This window comes from Lepidochelys kempii, chromosome 3, assembly GCF_965140285.1.
Source record: "Lepidochelys kempii isolate rLepKem1 chromosome 3, rLepKem1.hap1, whole genome shotgun sequence".
In the NCBI taxonomy this organism is placed as follows: domain Eukaryota; kingdom Metazoa; phylum Chordata; order Testudines; family Cheloniidae; genus Lepidochelys; species Lepidochelys kempii.
Window position 1 is genome coordinate 92,469,112 of NC_136382.1, and position 22,492 is coordinate 92,491,603.

The 22,492-nt window shown below is 44.2% G+C and overlaps 2 protein-coding genes across 10 annotated transcripts in view; both read right to left on the reverse strand.

Annotated features, from left to right (window-relative positions):
• The window catches only part of FAM184A (family with sequence similarity 184 member A), a 167,950-nt gene that overhangs the window by 107,370 nt on the left and 38,088 nt on the right, over positions 1-22,492 (reverse strand). The window lies entirely within an intron of this gene.
• LOC140908224 (myb/SANT-like DNA-binding domain-containing protein 7) lies at positions 8,600-10,439 on the reverse strand. Its single transcript, XM_073335180.2, has 2 exons — positions 9,605-10,439; positions 8,600-9,017 (listed from the first exon to the last, which is right to left on the reverse strand). Exons 1-2 carry the CDS (start codon positions 10,185-10,187, stop codon positions 8,932-8,934), a joined length of 669 nt encoding a protein of 222 aa, XP_073191281.2. The 5' UTR covers positions 10,188-10,439; the 3' UTR covers positions 8,600-8,931.

Sequence of the window (22,492 nt, forward strand, 5' to 3'; positions counted from 1 at the left end):
GTTTGTGCTCTTTGTTTGTTCCCTTTCCAGACAGAAAGAGAGACCAGGCAAAGACAACATCTCCTGAAAACATACCTGAAATGATTCATCTAAGATTACAAAAATTGTAAATAAGGCAAGGAAATGCGTCAGATTATCTTTTATTTTAGCTTGCGAATTTTCCCTATGCTAAGAGGTAGTTTTATTCCAGTTTTTGTAACGGTGAAGCTGAGTCCAGAGGCAGTCCTCTGTGTTTTAAATCTTTTTATTACCCTGTAAAGTTACCTTCCATCCTGATTTTGCAGGTGTGATTATTTTACTTTTTCTTTATCAATAAAATTCTTCTTTTAAGAACCTGATTGATTTTCAGTGTCCTAAAAAACAAAGGGTTTGGTCTGTGCTCACATTGCTAACCAATTGGTTGCTATATTATTCTCAGGCTTCCCCAGGAAAGGGGTTGAAAGGGTTTGGGAGGATATTTTGGGGGAATAGGGACTCCAAGTGACCCTTTCCTGAAATTTTGTGTAAATCACTTGGTGGTGGCAGCAATACCATCCAAAAGGACAAGGAAAGGAATTTGTGCCTTGGGGAAGTTTTTAACCTAAGCGGGTAGAATATAAGCTTAGGGGGTCTTTCATGCGGGTCCCCACATCTGTACCCCAGAGTTCAGAGTGGGGAGGGAACCCTGACAGCACCACTTCACTATCAAGATGTAAACATCCATGTCGTTTCAGTTCCATTCAAAACAGAAGGGGGAAAAAACAATGTCAAGTAGAATGGGGCACATGCTTTATTAATGAATTTAAAAAGAAGAGACAATACTTTCAAGATCTATATGCTTTTTCATATTACACTATTAATATTGTTGTGTGCAAGCAGTATGTAGGGTTTGGGGGTTTACAGCAGGTAACTCCTGTATTGGGTGAGAAATTAGTGACATAGATTTACAGTGCTTCCTTCTAGTCTATTTTAGATACAATATGTATACAGGTCCTGTTCATCTTGAATAAAATGATAAATATGACAGCAAAGCTATATGTAGGTAATTCAACCTTTAGAACCTTAGCACTTTAAGCTGAAAGCTTCTATTTCTAACCATCTCTCAGCATACAAGCTGTTTCCTGACTGTCTTCAATATCTTAATTTCTGCCCCCAAACACACATACTAATAAAATACTTTTGTATCTGCTGTTATTAAGGAATCACTAATCCGCAAGGGCCTGCCCCACATTCAGCAAGCTGGTTTCCCTATTTTTAATTGGTGCCCCATGTCTGTCTTGTCTATTCAGATTGTATGCAAGTTCTTGGGAGCAGAGACTCTTATTGTGCATATGTCAGTGACTTGCAATCTTGGTTAGTACTTCTAGGTACTACTGGAATGCAAATAAATAATAACGTAATCCTTTCATGGAGAATTTCATATCTATCTTTCAGTAACATGCACTTTATTACCATAACGCTATCTCAGTTGCAGAACAGTACTCCCCACTATCGTGAGCAATAACTGACTGGATCTCCACTCAGACACAATGCCTAAAATAATAAGACAATTCTTTTCACACTCATTATATATGTACAGTAACTCCTCACTTAACACAATAGTTATGTTCTTGAAAAATGCAACTTTAAGTGAAATGATGTTAAGAGAATCCAATTTTCCCATAAAAATTGACGTAAATGGGGGGATTAGGTTCCAGGGATTTTTTTTCCACCAGACAAAAGACATTATATACATAGGGTTCAGAGTAACAGCCGTGTTAGTCTGTATTTGCAAAAAGAAAAGGAGTACTTGTGGCACCTTAGAGACTAACCATTTATTTGAGCATAAGCTTTCAAAGTGAGCTTATTATATTATATACAGTGTACGTTTTAAACAATTTTAAACAAAACCATTTAATACTGTACTCAGCAATGATGATTGTGAAGCTTGGTTGAGATGGTGGAGTCAGAGGGTGAAAGAGGGTGGATCGTCCGGCTGCTCCTCTTGCTGTTCTTTCCAATGTGCTCCGGGGGTGCTCAACCCCCGGCTCTGCCCCAGGCCTGCTCCCACTCCACTCCTTCCCCCAAGGCCCCACCCCTACCCCACCACTTCCTGCCCCGCTCCACCTGCTCCCCTCTAGTGTGCCGCGTCCTCACTCCCCTCTCATTCTCCCCCCCAGCCTCCTGAACACCGCGAAACAGCTGATTGCTGTGGGTGGGAGGCACAGGGAGGGAGGGGGGAGTTGCTGATCTGTGGGGCCGCTGGCAGGCAGGAGGCACTGGGGGTGGTGGAGGGGAGCTAACAGGGGGGCTGCTGGCCCACCCTAGTTTGAAGCCCTCATGGCCAAAAAACAATGTTATAAGCAAATATTGCAAAACTTTAAATGAGCTTGTTCTCTAATAGATCAGTGACGTAACAACAAAACAACGTTAACCGAGACGACGTTAAGTTATACATTACTGTGTCTGTCTACTTTGTTTCTAACAAACTTCTTCATATAAAATCTCACAGATGACAACTAAAATAATAAATGTCTTAACATGGAGTGCCTCCTGTCCATTCTTATCTCCAGTATTTCCTGCTGCAATTAACTTCAATGTACTTAGCAGAAAAGATCCCCAGAATCAGAGATGCTTTTTGTACAGCACAACCACCAGAGCCAACTAACAACACCACCATCAGACCACCACCATTCTCAGCTTGACTCATCAGGAAGTCCCTGAGGCAAGTCCAAACCACCGCATGCGTATCTGATGCCTCCCTTTTCTGCCTTGTGAATGAGCACCTGGGCCAGCTATTAATATACATAATCAATGACTCCTTTGAAAAAGGCAACTTATTCTCTCTAAAACACATTGTAGTCCAACCAGTTAATTGCTTCATGCAACTGACTTTATTAACTACTTCCCAGTGCTCAATAATGGGAGCTTGGGCAAGGTAATTACAAAACTAGAGAAAAAAACCCTCCAGCTATACCCAACCTCTGCCAGTATCCTGGTCTCATCATTACCTGGATTTTTTATACTGATGTGCCACAGAAATGACACTAGTCACACTAGCACAATGGTTTTCAACCTGTGGCCCAATCAGCACACAGCTGCGGCCCATGTGACATCCTCAGGGCCAGGTAGTATTGGATGTGGCCCACAATGGTAAATAGATTGAGAACCACTGCACTAGTGGATGATGTTCTAGAACTGGTGGCGTCACCATTCGTATTGCTGGATCTCTCAACAGCATTCAACATGGTTAATTATGAGGTTTTGCTATCAGGTCTTAAAGATTTGCCACAGGTGGACGGAAATTGTGAACTCTCTCAGATTCTCTCTCTCAACCCACTATAAGAAAAAGTTCAGACTCCAGAGCTCTCATCTGTGGTGCCCTTCAAGACCCCATCTCCCCACCCCCGCTCTATATCATTTAACCTTTCTGTTATTGAATATTCCAGAAACACAGTGGCCAGGAAAACTGGCTAGTCAAGAGGCTTCAATGAACCCTGATGGATACAGACTTGGCAACAATAATCCATACTTTCATGCCCCCTAGGCTTAACTACTTAATACACTATATACTTGGGAATCTGTTGATCATTTCCCTTTAGTCTGAAGACTGTTCTGCAGTAGAGAGCTAAATTTCTCTGCTGGTATCCAAACCTTACACACAGATTTAAAAAATGTATAGGAAAAAAATTTCAGCGAAACCAAAACCAGTATTTCCGTTGGGTAGGTTGGGGAAGGTTGTGATGAGGTATTAATTAGTCTAGTGAGGTTTGGAACATCCCGAGGTAAATGTTAGCATGGTTTCATAACAATTTTTTTAAAGCTATTGTCGACACCAGTTACTTTCTAAAATGTTGTCTGTAAATCACAGTATGACATACATCAGTGAGTCACTGTTTTTCCCATATTATAAAATTATAGAAGATTTTTTAAAAAGATGCGTTGACGAAGAGCAGGTCATTTAAATTATTCCCTTGAATTACTAAATTTCTCACTAGAGTTCAGTTTGTTATATTAGTCAGATATTTTTATTTATATTAACCCTTCAAGCCATGATGCTATTTATAGTTCGTAAGAAGCGATTAACTTAGTTTAGTGTATTTTAAAACAAACAGCAAAAAATTAAACTAAAAATATTACATTAACGTGTTACAAATCTAATAGATCCAGAAAAAAGCACAGGCAGTACTATTATCATAGAGCCCACCTTCAGGGGCTGCAATGTTGCCAACTCTCATGATTTTATGAAGAGTCTCAAGCTATTTGGTGTTTTTCCTAAAGCCCCAGCTCCTGAATTCATATGATTATGCAAGACTTTTAGCTTTCATTTGAAAAATAGCAAGCTTTTCGCTCTCATAGTTGTGGTGAAAAGCTTGAAAATGTGGGAGAAATCCTGGACCTGCTGAAGTCAATAGCAAAACTCCCACTGACTTCAATAGGGTCAGGATTTGATTCTAAATGGCCAAGGCCCAGAAGGCAAATAACCCGACCTTTATTGTTATATAACACCTCATGATTTTAAGCTAATCTCATGATTTTTTTCAGATTCAGATTCATGATTCTGTAATACATGTAGTAATGCTTCGGTGAGCTGTGAGAGATCCACAGAACGCAGCCACCTTGCCATCCTTGAAAAAGGTGTAGCATGCACTTTCCTTGCAAATGGGCCCAGTTCTTCTAGGTGGCACTGAGAAAGGTAGCTTCATGCCCTTTGGGAAGATCAGTCCTTGCTAAATCCTGCTGTCCCCCCACCCAGCACCTTTTGAATCTCTGAAACTAGTGGTTTTCTCTCAATCACCACTACTAAAATTCCTTCTTGTAATCTCCCACCTCTACTACTATAACTTAATTGTCATCAGCTTCTCCCTGTCCTTTGACTCCCACCTTCAGGCTGTTCGAAAGAATAACATTCTTCTCCCACTACTCTGTGAATAGAAAAGGAGGACTTGTGGCACCTTAAAGACTAACAAATTTATTTGAGCATAAGCTTTCGTGAATACATCTCTCCCCTCTGTCTTATATCTATTTGTTTTTAAGCATTCAGTTCAAGTTTTTCATTCTCATCTTCAAAAATCCTCTTCGACTTCATCCATACCTCCATATTTGAATTCATTTCTTCCTAAATCCTGTCCCATTTTCTACTACACAGAGTGAACAACATTTTGGGTATTCTTTCTTTTAAATCGAAAAACCTAAAAATCTTATTTAATTTTGTTTTAAAATGTTGCAGGCTAGTTATGCTTAATAGATTTGTTCTTTTTTTCTTTTAAAACAGAATAGACATTATTTATTTTTATTTCCCACGTATATTAGCTAATATAGGGATGGGTAAACTTTTGGGCCCAAGGGCCACATCTGGATGGAGAAATTGCATGCAGGGCCATGAATGTAGGGCTGGGGCAGGGAGTAGGGGTGCGGAAGGGAGTGCGGTGTGCAGGAAGGGGCTCAGGGAAAGGGTTTGGGGCAGAGGAGGGGTGCAGGGTGTACGAGGAGGCTCATGGAAGGGGGTTGGGGTGCAGGGAAAAGTGCGGGAGGAGGGCTCAGGGCAAGGAGTTGGGGTGCAGGAGGGGTATGGGGTGTGGCCGGGGTTTGGAGTACAGGTAGAGTGCGGCAGGGGGCTCAGAGCAGGGAGTTGGGGTGTGGGGTGCAAGAGGGGATCCAGCCTGGCACTGCTTACCTGGACTATTCCCAGGCAATGGGAGTTGCAAGGGGAGGTACCCACAGACGAGGGCAGTGCATGGAGCCCTCTGTCCCCCTCCCCCAGGGGCCGCAGGGACATGGTGCCATCTGCTTTCGAGAGCAGCGCGGGGCCTGTGGTGCCACAGGGGTGGCAATCCCATGGGCAGGATCCAAAGCCCTGACAGGCCAGATCCAGTCCGTGGGCCGTAGTTTGCCCACCCTGAGCTAATATATTGGCTGTTCTATACCTTTAAAATATTTAACCTGGATACTAGGGCTTTAGAATGATAACAAAAAATAAGTTTCAAGTACTGTGTGTGTGCGCTCAAAGATTTTTTAAAAATTAATCAAAATGTATATATGGTATAGATCGTGGATATAGTGCTGGAACCACCAGCAAGTGTGAACCAAAGGACAGGCAGTGCCATTTCTACTGACATATTTCCCAATTCAATTCTGGCCCTTCAGGGATGATTGAGCCAGCTGTGAGGATGGAGAACTGACAGAGGAAAGAATAGGGAAGAGGAAAGAAAGGATCAGATCAGTGACTAAGGGTATGTCTACACTACGAAATTAGGTTGAATTTATAGAAGTCGTTTTTTTTGAAATCGGTTTTATATATTCGAGTGTGTGTGTCCCCACAGAAAATGCTCTAAGTGCATTAAGTGCATTAACTCGGCGGAGCGCTTCCACAGTACCGAGGCAAGCGTCGACTTCTGGAGCGTTGCACTGTGGGTAGCTATCCCACAGTTCCCGCAGTCTCCGCTGCCCATTGGAATTCTGGGTTGATATCCCAATGCCTGATGGGGCTAAAACATTGTCGCGGGTGGTTCTGGGTACATATCGTCAGGAGCCCATTCCCACCCTCCCTCCCCCCGTGAAAGCAAGGGCAGACAATCATTTCGCGCCTTTTTTGTCTGCTGCCAGCCAAAGATGTAAAGGATCGATGGAGTGGGTCAGAACAAGAAATAGACCAGATTTGTTTTGGACTCATTTTCCTCCTCCCCTGTCTAGATCACACTGCAGTCAGTCACAGAGAAGGCGCAGCGAGGTTAATCTAGCCATGTATCAATCAGAGGCCAGGCTAACCTCCTTGTTCCAATAACAACGATAACTTTGTTGCACCATTTCTTATTGGAACCCTCCGTGCAGTCCTGCCTGAAATACTCCTCGATGTACAGGCACACCCTTTGTTGATTTTAGCTCCCTGAAGCCAACCCTGTAAGCCGTGTCGTCAGTCGCCCCTCCCTCCGTCAGAGCAACGGCAGACAATCGTTCCGCGCCTTCTTTCTGTGCGGACGCCATACCAAGGCAAGCATGGAGGCCGCTGAGCTCATTTTGGCAATTAGGAGCACATCAACCACCACACGCATTATCCAGCAGTATATGCAGCACCAGAACATGGCAACGCGATACCGGGCGAGGAGGCGACGTCAGCGCGGTCCCGTGAGTGATCAGGACATGGACACAGATTTCTCTGAAAGCATGGGCCCTGACAATGCATGCATCATGGTGCTAATGGGGCAGGTTCATGCTGTGGAACGCCGATTCTGGGCTCGGGAAACAAGCACAGACTGGTGGGACCGCATAGTGTTGCAGGTCTGGGACGATTCCCAGTGGCTGCAAAACTTTCGCATGCGTAAGGGCACTTTCACGGAACTTTGTGACTTGCTTTCCCCTGCCCTGAAGCGCATGAATACCAGGATGAGAGCAGCCCTCACAGTTGAGAAGCGAGTGGCGATAGCCCTGTGGAAGCTTGCAACGCCAGACAGCTACCGGTCAGTTGGGAATCAATTTGGAGTGGGCAAATCTACTGTGGGGGCTGCTGTGATGCAAGTAGCTCACGCAATCAAAGATCTGCTGATATCAAGGGTAGTGACCCTGGGAAATGTGCAGGTCATAGTGGATGGCTTTGCTGCAATGGGATTCCCTAACTGTGGTGGGGCTATAGACGGAACCCATATCCCTATCTTGGCACCAGAGCACCAAGCCGGCGAGTACATAAACCGCAAGGGGTACTTTTCGATAGTGCTGCAAGCTCTGGTGGATCACAAGGGACGTTTCACCAACATCAACGTGGGATGGCCGGGAAAGGTGCATGACGCTCGCATCTTCAGGAACTCTGGTCTGTTTCAAAAGCTGCAGGAAGGGACTTTCTTCCCAGACCAGAAAATAACTGTTGGGGATGTTGAAATGCCTATATGTATCCTTGGGGACCCAGCCTACCCCTTAATGCCATGGCTCATGAAGCCGTACACAGGCAGCCTGGACAGTAGTCAGGAGCTGTTCAACTACAGGCTGAGCAAGTGCAGAATGGTGGTAGAATGTGCATTTGGACGTTTAAAGGCGCGCTAGCGCAGTTTACTGACTCGCTTAGACCTCAGCGAAACCAATATTCCCACTGTTATTACTGCTTGCTGTGTGCTCCACAATATCTGTGAGAGTAAGGGGGAGACGTTCATGGCGGGGTGGGAGATTGAGGCAAATCGCCTGGCTGCTGGTTACGCGCAGCCAGAAACCAGGGCGGTTAGAAGAGCTCAGGAGGGCGCGGTACGCATCAGAGAAGCTTTGAAAACCAGTTTCATGACTGGCCAGGCTACGGTGTGAAAGTTCTGTTTGTTTCTCCTTGATGAAACCCCCCGCCCCTTGGTTCACTCTACTTCCCTGTAAGCTAACCACCCTCCCCTCCTCCCTTTAATCACCGCTTGCAGAGGCAATGTCATTGCTGCTTCACAGTCATGCATTCGTTATTCATTCATCACACAAATAGGGGGATGACTACCAAGGTATCCCAGGAGGGGTGGTGGAGGAGGGAAGGAAAATGCCACACAGCACTTTAAGCACAGCACTTTAAAAGTTTACAACTTATTGAATGACAGCCTTCTTTTCTTTGGGCAATCCTCTGTTGTGGAGTCGCTGGTTGGCCGGAGGCCCCCCCACCGCGTTCTTGGGCGTCTGGGTGTGGAGGCTATGGAACTTGGGGAGGAGGGCGGTTGGTTACAGAGGGGCAGCAGTGGCAGTCTGTGCTCCAGCTGCCTTTGCTGCAGCTCAACCATACACTGGAGCATTCTGGTTTGATCCTGCAGCAGCCTCAGCATTGAATCCTGCCTCCTCTCATCACGCTGCCGCCACATTTGAGCTTCAGCCCTGTCTTCAGCCCGCCACTTACTCTCTTCAGCCCTCCACCTCTCCTCCCGGTCATTTTGTGCTTTCCTGCACTCTGACATTATTTGCCTCCACGCATTCGTCTGTGCTCTGTCAGTGTGGGAGGACAGCATTAGCTCGGAGAACATTTCATCTCGAGTGCGTTTTTTTTTTCTTTCTAAGCTTCACTAGCCTCTGGGAAGGAGAAGATCCTGTGATCATTGAAACACATCCAGCTGGTGGAGAAAAAAAAAGGGACAGCGGTATTTAAAAAGACACATTTTATAAAACAGTCGCTACACTCTTTCAGGGTAAACCTTGCTGTTAACATTACATACATAGCACATGTGCTTTCGTTACAAGGTCGCATTTTGCCTCCTCCCACCGCGTGACTACCCCCTCAACCTTCCCCCCTCCCCGTGGCTAACAGCGGGGAACATTTCTGTTCAGCCACAGGCAAACAGCACAGCAGGAATGGGCTATACTGAGTGTCCCTGAAGAAAAGCACCCTATTTCAACCAGGTGACCATGAATTATATCTCACTCTCCTGAGGATAACACAGAGAGAGAAAGAACGGATTTTGGTTGAATGCCAGCAAACATACACTGCAATGCTTTGTTCTACAGTGATTACCAAGTATGTGTTACTGGCCTGGAGTGATAAAGTGTCCTACCATGAAGGACGAAATAAGGCTGCCCTCCCCAGAAACCTTTTGCAAAGGCTTTAGGACTACATCTAGGAGAACCGCAAATGCCAGGGCAAAGTAATCCTTTCACATGCTTGCTTTTAAACCATGTATAGCATTTTAAAAGGTACACTCACCAGAGGTCCCTTCTCCGCCTGCTGGGTCCAGGAGGCAGCCTTGGGTGGGTTCGGGGGGTACTGGCTCCAGGTCTAGGGTGAGAAACAGTTCCTGGCTGTCGGGAAAACCGGTTTCTCCGCTTGCTTGCTGTGAGCTATCTACAACCTCCTCCTCATCATCATCTTCTTCGTCCCCAAAACCTGCTTCCGTATTGCCTCCATCTCCATTGAAGGAGTCAAACAACACGGCTGGGGTAGTGGTGGCTGAACCCCCTAAAATGGCATGCAGCTCATCATAGAAGCGGCATGTTTGGGGCTCTGACCCAGAGCGGCTGTTCGCCTCTCTGGTTTTCTGGTAGGCTTGCCTCAGCTCCTTCAGTTTCACGCGGCACTGCTTCGGGTCCCTGTTATGGCCTCTGTCCTTCATGCCCTGGGAGATTTTCACAAAGGTTTTGGCATTTCGAAAACTGGAACGGAGTTCTGATAGCACGGATTCCTCTCCCCAAACAGCGATCAGATCCCGTACCTCCCGTTCGGTCCATGCTGGAGCTCTTTTGCGATTCTGGGACTCCATCATGGTCACCTGTGCTGATGAGCTCTGCATGGTCACCTGCAGCTTGCCACGCTGGCCAAACAGGAAATGAGATTCAAAAGTTCGCGGTTCTTTTCCTGTCTACCTGGCCAGTGCATCTGAGTTGAGAGTGCTGTCCAGAGCGGTCAGAATGGAGCACTCTGGGATAGCTCCCGGAGGCCAATAACATCGAATTGTGCCCACAGTACCCCAAATTCGAGCTGGGAACGTCGATTTAAGCGCTAATCCACTTGTCAGGGGTGGAGTAAGGAAATCGATTTTAAGAGCCCTTTAAGTCGAAATAAAGGGCTTCACTGTGTGGACGGGTGCAGGTTTAAATCGATTTAACGCTGCTAAATTCGACCTAAAGTCCTAGTGTAGACCTGGGCTAAGTCAGAATCAGACTTCTACAGGCATGTTCACTCTAAAGATAGCAACTCACAACTACCATTTTTTGTACAACATGCAAGCTCACATTAAGTCCTCCAACACTCTCCTACTATATATTAATAACTATTTTCTGTTCTTTATTCTCTAGTGCTTATTGTAGTACTGTTTGGAATTATGTATCCACTTAAATTAAACTTCTGAACCCCAGGAACAAGTGAATGACTCAAATTCAGACCTCACCAGATCTGAGACAGAGCAAGAATATATTTATTCAAAATCCTACAAGAGAGTTTCATTCATTCTTAGACATCTAGTAGTCAGTTCAATGACTTTAAATATTGCATTAAACCAGCTGCCTAATCACTGTAGAGTTTTCTGTAGGTATCCTGCCAAAGGGGAGTTTTAAAGAGGAATTTGATGGAAGACAATGAATCTGAAGGAAGTCTTGCAGATATTTACAGGGATCTCTTCCCACATATAAGAGGTGGCATGGAAGAAAGCATCAAGGTGCTTGTTGGAAAATTTTAAAAATTGTCAGGAGACTGGCATCACTTGCCAAACTAAGGCACGGCTTGACATTTCAATATGATTTAAAAAGTGATAGGTAGGGTGGGGATAGGCCTAGAAGGGCCTTAAAAGTCAAGAAAAGTAGTTGGCATTTGATGCAATAAAGAATATGGAGCTAGCAGACCAATCCAGAGGGGAGTGATATGGTTTAAGTGAAAAGCCAGGAAACTGATCATTGTAGTAGCATTCTGAGTGGATATTAATTGCTCAAAAACTGTTAATCCAGAGTTAAGGATGATGCCTTGTGCCCTTCCAGAATGCGGAGAGTGGACAACCTTAAACCACTGAAAAACAGGAAATACAAAATTAAGGTAACTGTCGCAACTCCTTCCCCCCTCCTCCTGAAAGTAACACCACCACAACCTTCTCTCTACCCCTCTAAATAAAACCCCGTAATTTGACAGGACCAGATTACCAGGGTCAGATTCAGATCAGGTCAGAAAACAACCAGACTCTCTCAAGTTCAGGTTGCCTCTGATGACCTTCTCCTGCCTATGTGGTGAGGGAGATGGCACTTGCCCCTACCACCTTGCTGCACTGTGTTTGCTGCAGATTGAGTGTGCTGATAAATTGCAGCACACACAATGTAAGAAGAGTCTGCAGCTTGCAAGAGCTGACTGAGGAGATATCTGAGCAATTATCTTCGAAAACTCATAGAAGACAGGAGAGATTCCAGAGGACTGGAAGAGGGCAAAAATAGTACTAAACTATAAAAAGGGAAATAAGAACATTCCAGGGAGTTACGGACCAATCATCTTAACTTCAGCACCTGGAAAGATAATGGCGCAAATAATCAAATAATCAATTTGCAAACACCTAGAAGATAAGGTGATAAGTAACAATCAATCAACATAGATTTGTCATGAACAAATAATATCAAACCAACCTAATAGCTCTCTTTGACAGGGTAACAAACCTTGTAGATGGGGGGGGGGAGGGGGAAGCGGTAGATGTGGTATATCTTGACTTTACTTAGGATTTTGATACTGTCCCACTTGAACTTCTCATAAACAAACTAGGAAATTACAACCTAGATGGAGCTACTATAAGCATGGTGCATAACTGGTTGGAAAACCATTACCAGAGAGTACTTATCAGTGGTCCACAGTCAAACTAGAAGGGCATACTGAGTGGTCCTACAGCAATCGGTCCTGGGTCCGGTTCTTTCAATATCTTCATACATTATTTAAATAATGACATGGGGAGTACACTTATAAAGTTTGTGGACAATATCACGCTGGTGGGGAGGGGGGTTGCAAGTGCTTTGGAGGGTAGGATTAAAATTCAAAATGATCTGGACAAACTGGAGAAATGGTCTGAAGTAAACAGGATGAAATTCGGTAAGACAAATGCAAAGTACTCCACTTAGGCAGGAACAATCAATTGTACATATACAAATTGGAAAATGACTGCCTAAGAAGAAGTACTGTGGAAAGGGATCTGTGGGTTACAGTTGATCACAAGCTAAATAGGAGTCAACAGTATAACACTGTTGCAAAAAAAGCGATCATCATTCTGGGATATATTAGCAGGAGTGCTATAAATGAGCCATGAGAAAATTTTTCCCACTCTACTCCCCGCTGGTAAGGCCTACTGTGTCCAATTCTGGGTGCCACATTTCAGGAAAGATGTGGACAAACTGGGGATAGTCCAGAGAGGAGCAATACAAACATTTACAGGTCTAGAAACCATGATCCATGAGGAAAGACTGAATAAATTAGGTTTCAGTCTACAGAAGACAAGACTGGTGGGGGAGAGGGGTGTAGGACATGATAACAGTTTTCAAGCACATAAAAGGTTGTTACAAGGAGAAGGGTCAAAAACTGTTCTCCTTAACTTTTGAGGACAAGACAAGAAGCAATGGGCTTAAATTGCAGCAAGGGAGGCTTAGGTTGGACATTAGGAAAAATTTCTTAACTGTCAAGGTAATTAAGCACTCGAACAAACTGCCTAAGGAGGCTGTGGAATCCTCGGCACAAATGTTCCCTCTAATTTTTGACAGGCTGTGTGCGCAAAATTTTCTTCTGTGCAAGTTGTTGTGCTTCTATGCAAATTTTTGTGCACACGGTGTTTTGCCGTGTGCACGGGGTTTAGGATCTGTGTGCGTGCGCACACGCGCACAGGTTAGAGGGAACAGTGCTCGGCACTGGACGTTTTTATGAACAGGTTAGACAAACACCAGTCAGGAATGGTCTAGTTATTACTTAGTTCTGCCTTGAAGTGCAGGAGACTGGACTAGATGACCTTCAGAGGTCCCTTCCAGTCCTACACATCTCTGATTTTTATAATACAGCAACATCCATGTGAGGAAAGCCAGACAAAAGCAACACACTCGAATGAACTCCTACAGAAAAATGATAAAAGACATGAAAACCCTATCACCTGTGCACAAACACATTTCACAAGCAATCACTCCATATCTGATCTCTCAGTACTTGTCCTCTTTAACATGAACATCATATTCAAAAGATGAGCCTTGGAACTTAAATTCATAACTCTGTTGGACACTAAAAACCAAAAACTCAGACACTGTTATAAACCTTTCCATAACTCTTGTTCTTCAAGATGTGTTTTTCATGTCCATTCGAGAACCCACCCTCCTACCCTTTTGTCAGAGTTGATGGCAAGAAGAAACTGAGAGGGTGGCGGGGTGGCAGGTTACTATATATTGTGCCATGAACGCACCACTTCAGGGGGCACCAGAGCTGAACTGATGGATACCACCGAGGGAAAAACTTTCCAGCAATGGTGCATGCAGCACACACATACCTACACTGGAATGGACATGAGCAAGCAATCCAAGAAGAACGGATAGTGTCGTAAATCTGTTCATGAAAAGGAAGGCTCTGGATGCCAAGGAATTCAGGGATGTCCCTATAAATTATATGTTCCGAACTGGAGTTAGTGTGGATTTTCCAGTGTTCAGATGAAGACCCAAGCCCAAGAAGAGAGAAAGTACCTTTCATGTGGCAGATAACACTTCTTTGTACAACTGACCCTTGAGCAACCAATCGTTGAGGTAGAGGAATACTATGATCAACTGACAATGCAGGCAGGCAACCAGCTCCGACAGAACTTTTGAAAACTCTTTTGGAGCCAAAGAGAGACCAAAAGGGAGGTACCAGATACTGAAAATGATCCTGGCCTTTGAGAAAATGCAGGAATCTTTTGTGGGATGGGCATATTGCTACATGGAAATATGCATCTTGATGGTTGAGGGCCAAAAACCAATCCCCTGAATCCATAGAAGGAATTATAGCTGCCAGAGTCACCATCCTGAACATTTGAGATCTCATAAGTTTATGAGTCTTGGATCTAAGTTTGGTCTCCACCCTCCATTTTTCTTTGGCACAAGAAAGTGCCTCAAGTAGAAGCCCCTTCCTCATTGCTGAGCAGGGACTGGCTCTAGTGATCCTAAACAAAAAAGGGGGTTTATCTTCGGTCTTAGTAGGAACTTAGGAGAAGGGTGCCTGAAGAGGACAGAGAAGGGGAACGAGGAGAAGGAGATAGGTAGAATGGATGGGGCAGCCCAATGATATTATTTCTAGCACCCATTTGTCGGAGGAGATATGGAAACGGAAGAGTCAGTCCCCAAATGGGGGGAGGTGGGCAAATCATTGTAGCTAACAAGATAAAGAGAGGAGAGGGTCTGAATCCCCCACCATCCCATCAGAACTAATGCTTCAAAGATGAAGCCTGCTCTAAACTTGTATCAGGTGGGTTAGAGGATCTTTTTCTCTGGTACATGTCTCTTTCTAGGAGGTTGCATCGGTCTCTGAAAACCAGAGAATTGCATCTGGGAGGATCTTGAGCTATTTGTAATCTACTGACTTTTCTCCTGTTAGCAGGAGTACAGATGCCTAACGAATGCAATGTGGCCCTGGAGTCTTTAAGAGTATTCAGCAACTCATAGGTATTCTCTGTGAACAATTTCAGCTCATCAAGCAGGAGATCCTATACTGTATTCTGAACTTCTCCGGGAAAACCAGATAACTGTAGCCAGGGGGCCTAGTTCATCACTGCTGCTGTGGAGATGGAATGGGCTGTGATATCTGGAGCATCAATGTCCAATTCCTGAAGAAATGTCCTAGCTAGTAACTGCCCCTCAGCATTGGTAGCCTAAAATTGTTCCCTTTGGTCTGGGATATTCAAGATATTGAATAAAGGAGTTGATTTTTGCATAATTTGTAAAGTTGTATTTGGCCATCAGTGCCTGGTAATTCATAATGCGGAATTGTAGGGACTTACCGATGAGTAAGATTTTCTCCCAAGAAGGTCCAGGAACTTCTGGTCTCTATCATAAGGATGGACTTATAACAGTGTTTGTCTTGTTTGTTTACTGCATCAGAGAGTAGGATGGAGAGTGAGAAAATAGGAACTCAGAGTCCTTAGTCAGAACATAATATCATCTCTCTTACACATGGATGTTACTGTAGCTGGGGTTTGCCAAATAGTTTTCACAGGTTTCAGCAGAGGCTCAGTGATAGGAGGTGAAACTCTGAATGGTGTTGCAGTGTGAAAAATATCCAACAGCTTGTACTGGGATTCTTTGACCTCCTCACGAGGTATCTGTAGAGAGTCTGCCATCTGTTTAATGAGATCTTAAAACTGCCAAAAAAAATCAGCCAGCCAGCCACAGCTGGAGAAGACGACATTACTGCCTCATCTGGTGAAGATGACATGATGGTAGTCTGAGAGGTAGCTTCTTTATCTGCACTAGTCTCTTGATCCTTGAAGATTTCCTCCTGTTGCTGGGGAAGAGAAGCCTGAGTCTCCCTATTATCCCGATGGGAGAGGGTCGGGAGCCCAGAGAACTGCCAGCAATAAGCTGCAATATAGGATTCCAATATGCCACTGAAGACCATAAGGGGAAAGGGGTGGCATCCAGAGTTGCTCCCAGCAGAAGTGATGAGGTCCCTAGACATCTTTCCAGTCTCTTCAAGAAAGGGGGTTTCTATATGAGTTTATAGGAGAGCCTGGAACGGGGATCAGTGATACTGAACCAAGGTCTCCATCATCATCCTTTTATTCCTCTAATGGGGCAGCTACAACTGAAAAGGGAGGTGATGGTACTGGGAATGAATAAGAGTCCAATGACTGTGATTCTCAATATCAAGAGATGCTCGGTACCTACCAGCAATGGAGACTCTGGTTCAGTCACTGATGCGTCCTTTGGATACCTTGTCTTGTAGCACCAAGTGGACTTGTGGCACTGAATGAGGCTGTGATACTGACAGACCAGTATTCTTGTCCCTGCAGGACAGTACCAATGGTTCTGAGCACTTCACAGGCAGTGCTGATGTAGATGGAGCCTGTCTTACATAGTACTGAAGAGCTCAATAAAGGGGAATGGGAGAGGAGTTAAGACAAACTGTACCGATATTCTGTTTGCACTGACCATCTCTGCTGGATGATACCAGAGCCTTCTCAGTCCTATATTTGCTCTTGGAGCTGAGCTATTTTCTTGCTTTGCTGATACCCGAGGAGCCCTTTGCTGCTATGGTACCAAGCCTCAAAAACAAAGTCTCTGAGGTTGTTGACACGGTCAGCAAGTGAGATCTTTTTGAGATTTGTGCCTTTAAAAGGAAATTAGAGCTCCTCCTTTTAGGATCTTCAGATAAGGTTTCTGAGGCTTTCCCCTTTCCAGGGGGGTAATGTGCTGAGGTTGAAAGGGCACTACAGACCCCCCAGGAACTGATGTACAGGGGAAGTGACCTGGCTCCGAAGCAGGGCAAAGGAAGTGCTCCATCCTTAACAGTCACAGCTTGATTTCACAGTTCTTCTGTGCCTTGGATTTGAGGGATAAACAGAAGTTCCATGTCCTGCAGGACATGGGACTCTCCTGGGCAGTGAATGCACTTAGAATGTCTATCACTAACCAGGATAGCTTCTCTAAAAATGAGGCAATGTTTAAACCCTGATGAACCTGGCATGCTCCTCACAGGGAGGATTTCCCCAGAGAAAATGAAACATTTTTCAATAGCCAGTTACTAACTAAACTAAATAGAATGAACTCAGCAAGCAGCACAGTGCAGACACAGTGTCACACTGAGGTGGCCGACAAGGACCTGAGGGCAGTTCATCCACACAGCCTGATATAGCCTCGGTGAGGGGCACGAGACTATTTGCCGTGCACGTGGGCTGAACAGACATTTCTAAAGAAAGTATCTGACGAAAGGTGCACGGGGCAAATATGGACCTGAAGTGAAGCACGCACGGGGACACTAGAGAAAAACATCTTCTCTCCAAGGGTTATACTTCATACAGAAAACCCTTGCCCATTCCCATATGTTTTCACTAGTAGCTGTTGTTGAGATTCCCTCAGATGTCTTTCCACACGTTTTTTCAATAACTTAGTTTGACTCCAGATTTCATCACTCAAGTATCTTTATTTGGCATACAGCAAAGCTATGCTAAGTTGATCAGACTCAAATGTAGGGGGTGGGTATAGGGCATACCATGCATCCAAAGTTACATAAAAAACTTCTTCCTTTATATACTGTGACAAAGTTCCTCCTCTACCTTTGTGGGTCTTGCGCTTATTGGCGGATTTGCTCGCCTTGGAGATTCACAGCAGCCCTCAGTTTGGCCATTTTCGTGAACCCACAGTCCAGGTCGACGACTCCTGTGTCTGACCAGGAGTTGGGAGGTTTGGGGGGAACCCAGGCCCGCCCTCTACTCCAGGTTCCAGCCCAGGGCCTTGTGGAATGCAGCTGTCTAGAGTACCTCCTGGAACAGCTGTGCGACAGCTACAACTCCCTTGGCTACTTCCCCATGGCCTCCTCCCAACACCTTCTTTATCCTCACCATAGGACCTTCCTCCTGCTGTCTGATAATGCTTGTACTCCTCAGTCCTCCAACAGTATGCATTCTAACTCTCAGCTCCTAGCACCTCTTGCTCCCAGCTCCTTACCCGTGCACCACAAACTGAAGTGAGCTCCTTTTTAAACCCAGGTGCCTTGATTAGCCTGCCTGAATTGATTCTAGCAGCATCTTGATTAGCTGCAGGTGTTCTAATCAGCCTGTCTGTCTTAATTGTTTCCAGAAGGTTCCTGATTGTTCTGGAACCTTCCCTGTTACCTTACCCAGGGAAAAGGGACCTACTTAACCTGGGGCTAATATATCTGTCTTCTATCACTCTCCTATAGCCATCTGGCCCGACCCTGTCACAATACATTTACACATTACACTGGATCTACTGAACATTGCATTATAGGTTTGGGGATTGTCTTTGGTTACTTTGTAGGACTCAGTTCCTGCACAGCATGCTCTGTCCACACACTATCCATGAATGACTTATTCTTAACCTCATCTTACATTTCAGTCTCGTTTTGCCCATTGTTAACTTGTCCATTGTAAATGATTCCCTGGGTGTTCCCCCCTTAATTTAGCTAGCAGAGACATTCTGTCTCTTAGCTTACTGGTCCATTTACCTATTTTAGTTAGCACTGACATTTTGTTTCCAGCCTGCTGATCCATTTACCTCCCTAATACCATCTCCCAAGAAATGAGGCCTCATCCATGTCTACTTACATCAAGCCAGGCATACAGTTGTAAAACAAACTGAACTAAAGGCTTTCTCCTTTAAAAAAAATTGACAAATTAAAAAGATTAACATCTTTAAGTGCAAATCTACTGATGAAAGTACTCTTCAACTAGCAGTTGTGGAGTAAACTAGTGTTACTCTGTGGCCAACTGCTGTATCTGAAATGAAAAGTTACACCTCAACCCCTTCTTTAAGTAAGTTTTCTGTTAGAATGAAAATCAGTAACTTTTTTTTTTTAAAAATCCTTCCCTACATCTCTACACAATATTATTTGCAAACTGGACACCATTAAATTAGGCTTGAATAAAGACGGGGAGTGGATGTGTCATTACACAAAGTAAAATTATTTCCCCATGTTTATTTTTCCTCCCTACACTTCCTCACATGTTCTTGTCAACTGCTGGAAATGGCCCATCTTGATCATCACTACAAAAGGTTTTTTTTCCTCTCCTGCAGGTAATAGCTCACCTTACCTGATCACTCTCGTTACAGCGTGTATGGTAACACCCATTGTTTCATGTTTTCTGTGTATATAAAATCTCCACACTGTATTTTCCACTGCAGGCATCCGATGAAGTGAGCTGTAGCTCACAAAAGCTTATGCTCAAATAAATTTGTTAGTCTCTAAGGTGCCACAAGAACTCCTTTTCTTTTTGCGGATACAGACTAACACGGCTGTTACTCTGAAACCTAACAATATTCTAGTTAACTTAGTGCCTAAGAAGGTACTTGTAGATATGCATTATACTCAGGGCCAAAATTAAGCCAGAGCTGTCTGAATCAGACCTCCGGTAAATATTTTCAAACCCATGGGGCTAAATCCCCAAGCCTCAGTGCTCCCACCCCCCATAGGGCTAAAGCCCCAACCCCCAGTGCCCCCACTGCGGGGCTAAAGCTCTGAATTCACCCTCCCTGAAGCTGAAGCCTGGAGCTCTGCTGCCCCGCAGGGCAGAAGCCCCTAACCCCACCACCCTGCCACAGGAAAGAAGCCCTGAGCTCACCCCAGCTCCCAGCCCAATGGCTGAAGCCCGGAGCCCCGAACCGGCTCCGCCCCAACTGGGCCCTGGAGTTTTTATAGCATATTGGAGAACAGTCATGGGAGGCTCTCGGAAATAATCTCCGAATTTAAGCCCTGATCAGAGCTTTCCATGTCAAGAAATACTGTTATAAACAGAGATTAAGATATACCTTCCTTGGTAAAGCGGGCACTTTACCTTCAAAGAGATGTCTCCATTAGGGATTTTTGCACTTGTGTAGCTACACCAATGCAGCTACATTGGTGTAATCCCACAGTGTAGATGGGTTGAACCTGTGTAAAAGACACTGGCTATGGCTATAGTGGTACAAAAGTGCCTATTACAGATAAGCCCCGAAAGTGGAACAGTCTCTGGTACTGTTGGAAGAATATAATCTTAAACCTATGACCTCCAACTCTGTAACCCAAAGCAAAACTGATGGTACTGCCAGACCTGCCTTCAGGGTAGAGTTAACTAAATCTAGAATATTTTGACAGTGGCAAGAAAAAGTCTCCAAGCTAAGTAAAACCGACATGCTTTGAATTCATTTTTTTATACTGTACTGAAAGACTCAGTTCATCTCCTACTGCAGTCAAGAGCTTTTTTTAACTACCCTGGGCATTGTTCTAGTTCCTAATAATGTAACACCACTTATCTGACCAATCACTGCCAGATACTGTGTATTTACTCACCTTAATTCTTGACCTGCCAGAAGAAATTAATAATAAATTATTAATACCAACCAAAAAGTTCTAAATCTATAATGTAAAATGGTTTCATAGATATCTGTAAAATTCCCCTGTGCCGCCACCACCCTCTCCCCCCTCGATCACCCAAAAATAGCAGTACTGGAAAATAAACACTTCACTAGTTATTTGCCAATAAGAAACTTGTAGAAAAATGGTCAGTGATTACTGGTTTAGTTCTTATAAATCCAATCTTAGTGCATTTGGAGTGCAGAGCCAATTATGCTGTAACAGAGTATGTTTCATAACTTTACATTTTGTTATTCATGCACTATTGGTAAAATAAACTAAACAAGACATGATGATACATTTTGGGTAAAATTTTCAAGAGTCTTTTTAGAAACAAATTTGTGCGCGCGCGCGCACACACACACACACACAGAGTGTTGTAACCAGCAGATAGGTGCATTTAGAATTTTCAAAAGGGAGGAGGAAAGTGTATAACTGAATCTAAAAGCCCCCTTTAAAAATTAGTGTGTGTGTGCAGTCAAAATCTGTACATGCCCACAATTCTTACCTGAAGGAATTTTCAGCTTGCTTAAGTATGCTCTTAGTTCTCTGAAAATAACTGTCATTATGTGCATGCAGAGAAGAATCTGCCTACATGCTGCACTGTATGCACACAGATGCTGTTCTGTAAAATTTGGACCTTTATACTGTGAATGTTCTTAAAACTCTTGTTAGCAATATGAAAAGACAGTACTCTAGAGTTTTAGTCTCCATTATGTCATCAGGGTGAGAACACAAATTTAATTTGAAACCTCATTTTGAAAAAATTACAGAATTTCCTATACTCTTCATTTTGGTCTTTATGCGGCACACTATGTCCTCTGCCTAAAAGACTGCTTTCTCTCTTCTCCCCCCCCCCCCTTTTTTTTTTTTTTAACGCTCCAGTGAGAAAGGAGATACTGAATTATTGTTCTTGGTTACATTATAAAAACAAACCTAAAATAAAAACACTGCTAGCAATGGATTCACTTTTTCTATTTAACATGAAATATTTACAAGGCAATGTTATCAAAGGAATTCATTAGAATTCATTCAAGCCAGGGACACTATTAATCTTCTGCTTCTATCTACAGTTCAACACACCTTTCTGAAAAATGTTAAAGCCAGAGTTTTTGTTGTCTGCTGCTCTCCCCAATCAGACCTTTGCAGCTACAGGTGAGTCACATCATACGTGCATTTAACTTACGCGAATTCAATTATACGTGCTCGACAAAAAACAAAACAAAACAAGATACCTGTAAATAGTGCGGGCGACTCTGCCCACCATTCCACTCAATGAGCGTATGCCCTGGAGTGAGCGTGAGATGGGAGACGTGACTCTGCTGTTTCCTTAGTCACTCTCAGTTCCTTCATGCCTCTCATAGTGTGAGCATCTCGCCATGCTGAGTGTGATTCCAGTGTTTAAAGATACGTATTTTTTGTACAACATGGCCCCTAAACGCAAGCCAACTACTTCATCTGGTGCTCAGCCAAAGAAACAGTGATCTGTTCCAATGCTGGAGGAAAAACTGGCTGTGTTGGACTTTGAGAGACGGTATGTCTGTCTCCAACACGGTGCGTAAATATGGCCGCAACGAATCTAGCATCCATGCCATCAAGATTTGAGAGAGAGAAATTCGTCAAGCCGTGGCATCAAGTGCTTCAATAACTGCTAAGGTGACGAGCCAGGAGCGTGATAAGATGAGCCAGGAGTGTGATAAGACTTTTGTGAAGACTGAAAAGACATTAAACTTATGGCCTATCGATGGCAACACATTGAGAGAAAAGGCTCTTAGCCTCTATGTGCTGTTCAAACCTCCCGCAGAAGAGGGACAGCCATCTGATGAGAAGGAATTCAAAGCCAGCCAAGGCTGGCTTAACAGTTTTAGGAACAGCTTCAACCCCAAAAACGTGCAGACTACTGGTGAAGCTGCATCTGCCAAAGAAGAGGCAGCAAAAGCCTACCCCAAACAATTAAAGAAAATCATAGAAAATTAAAATAAATTAAAGAAAAGGGCTATCTTCCGGAACAAGTTTTTAATGCTGACAAGACTGGGCTCTTTTGGAAAAAAAATGCCCAACCGC

What these genes read in the sequence shown, in the direction of transcription:
- LOC140908224 (XM_073335180.2), bottom strand. Translation starts at nt 10,187, where the DNA reads ATGCAGAGCTCATCAGCACAGGTGACCATGATGGAGTCCCAGAATCGC. An exon ending in AGGCGGAGAAGGGACCTCTG is followed by an intron (nt 9,018 to 9,604) that starts GTGAGTGTACCT and finishes TTTCTCCACCAG; the next exon opens with CTGGATGTGTTTCAATGATC.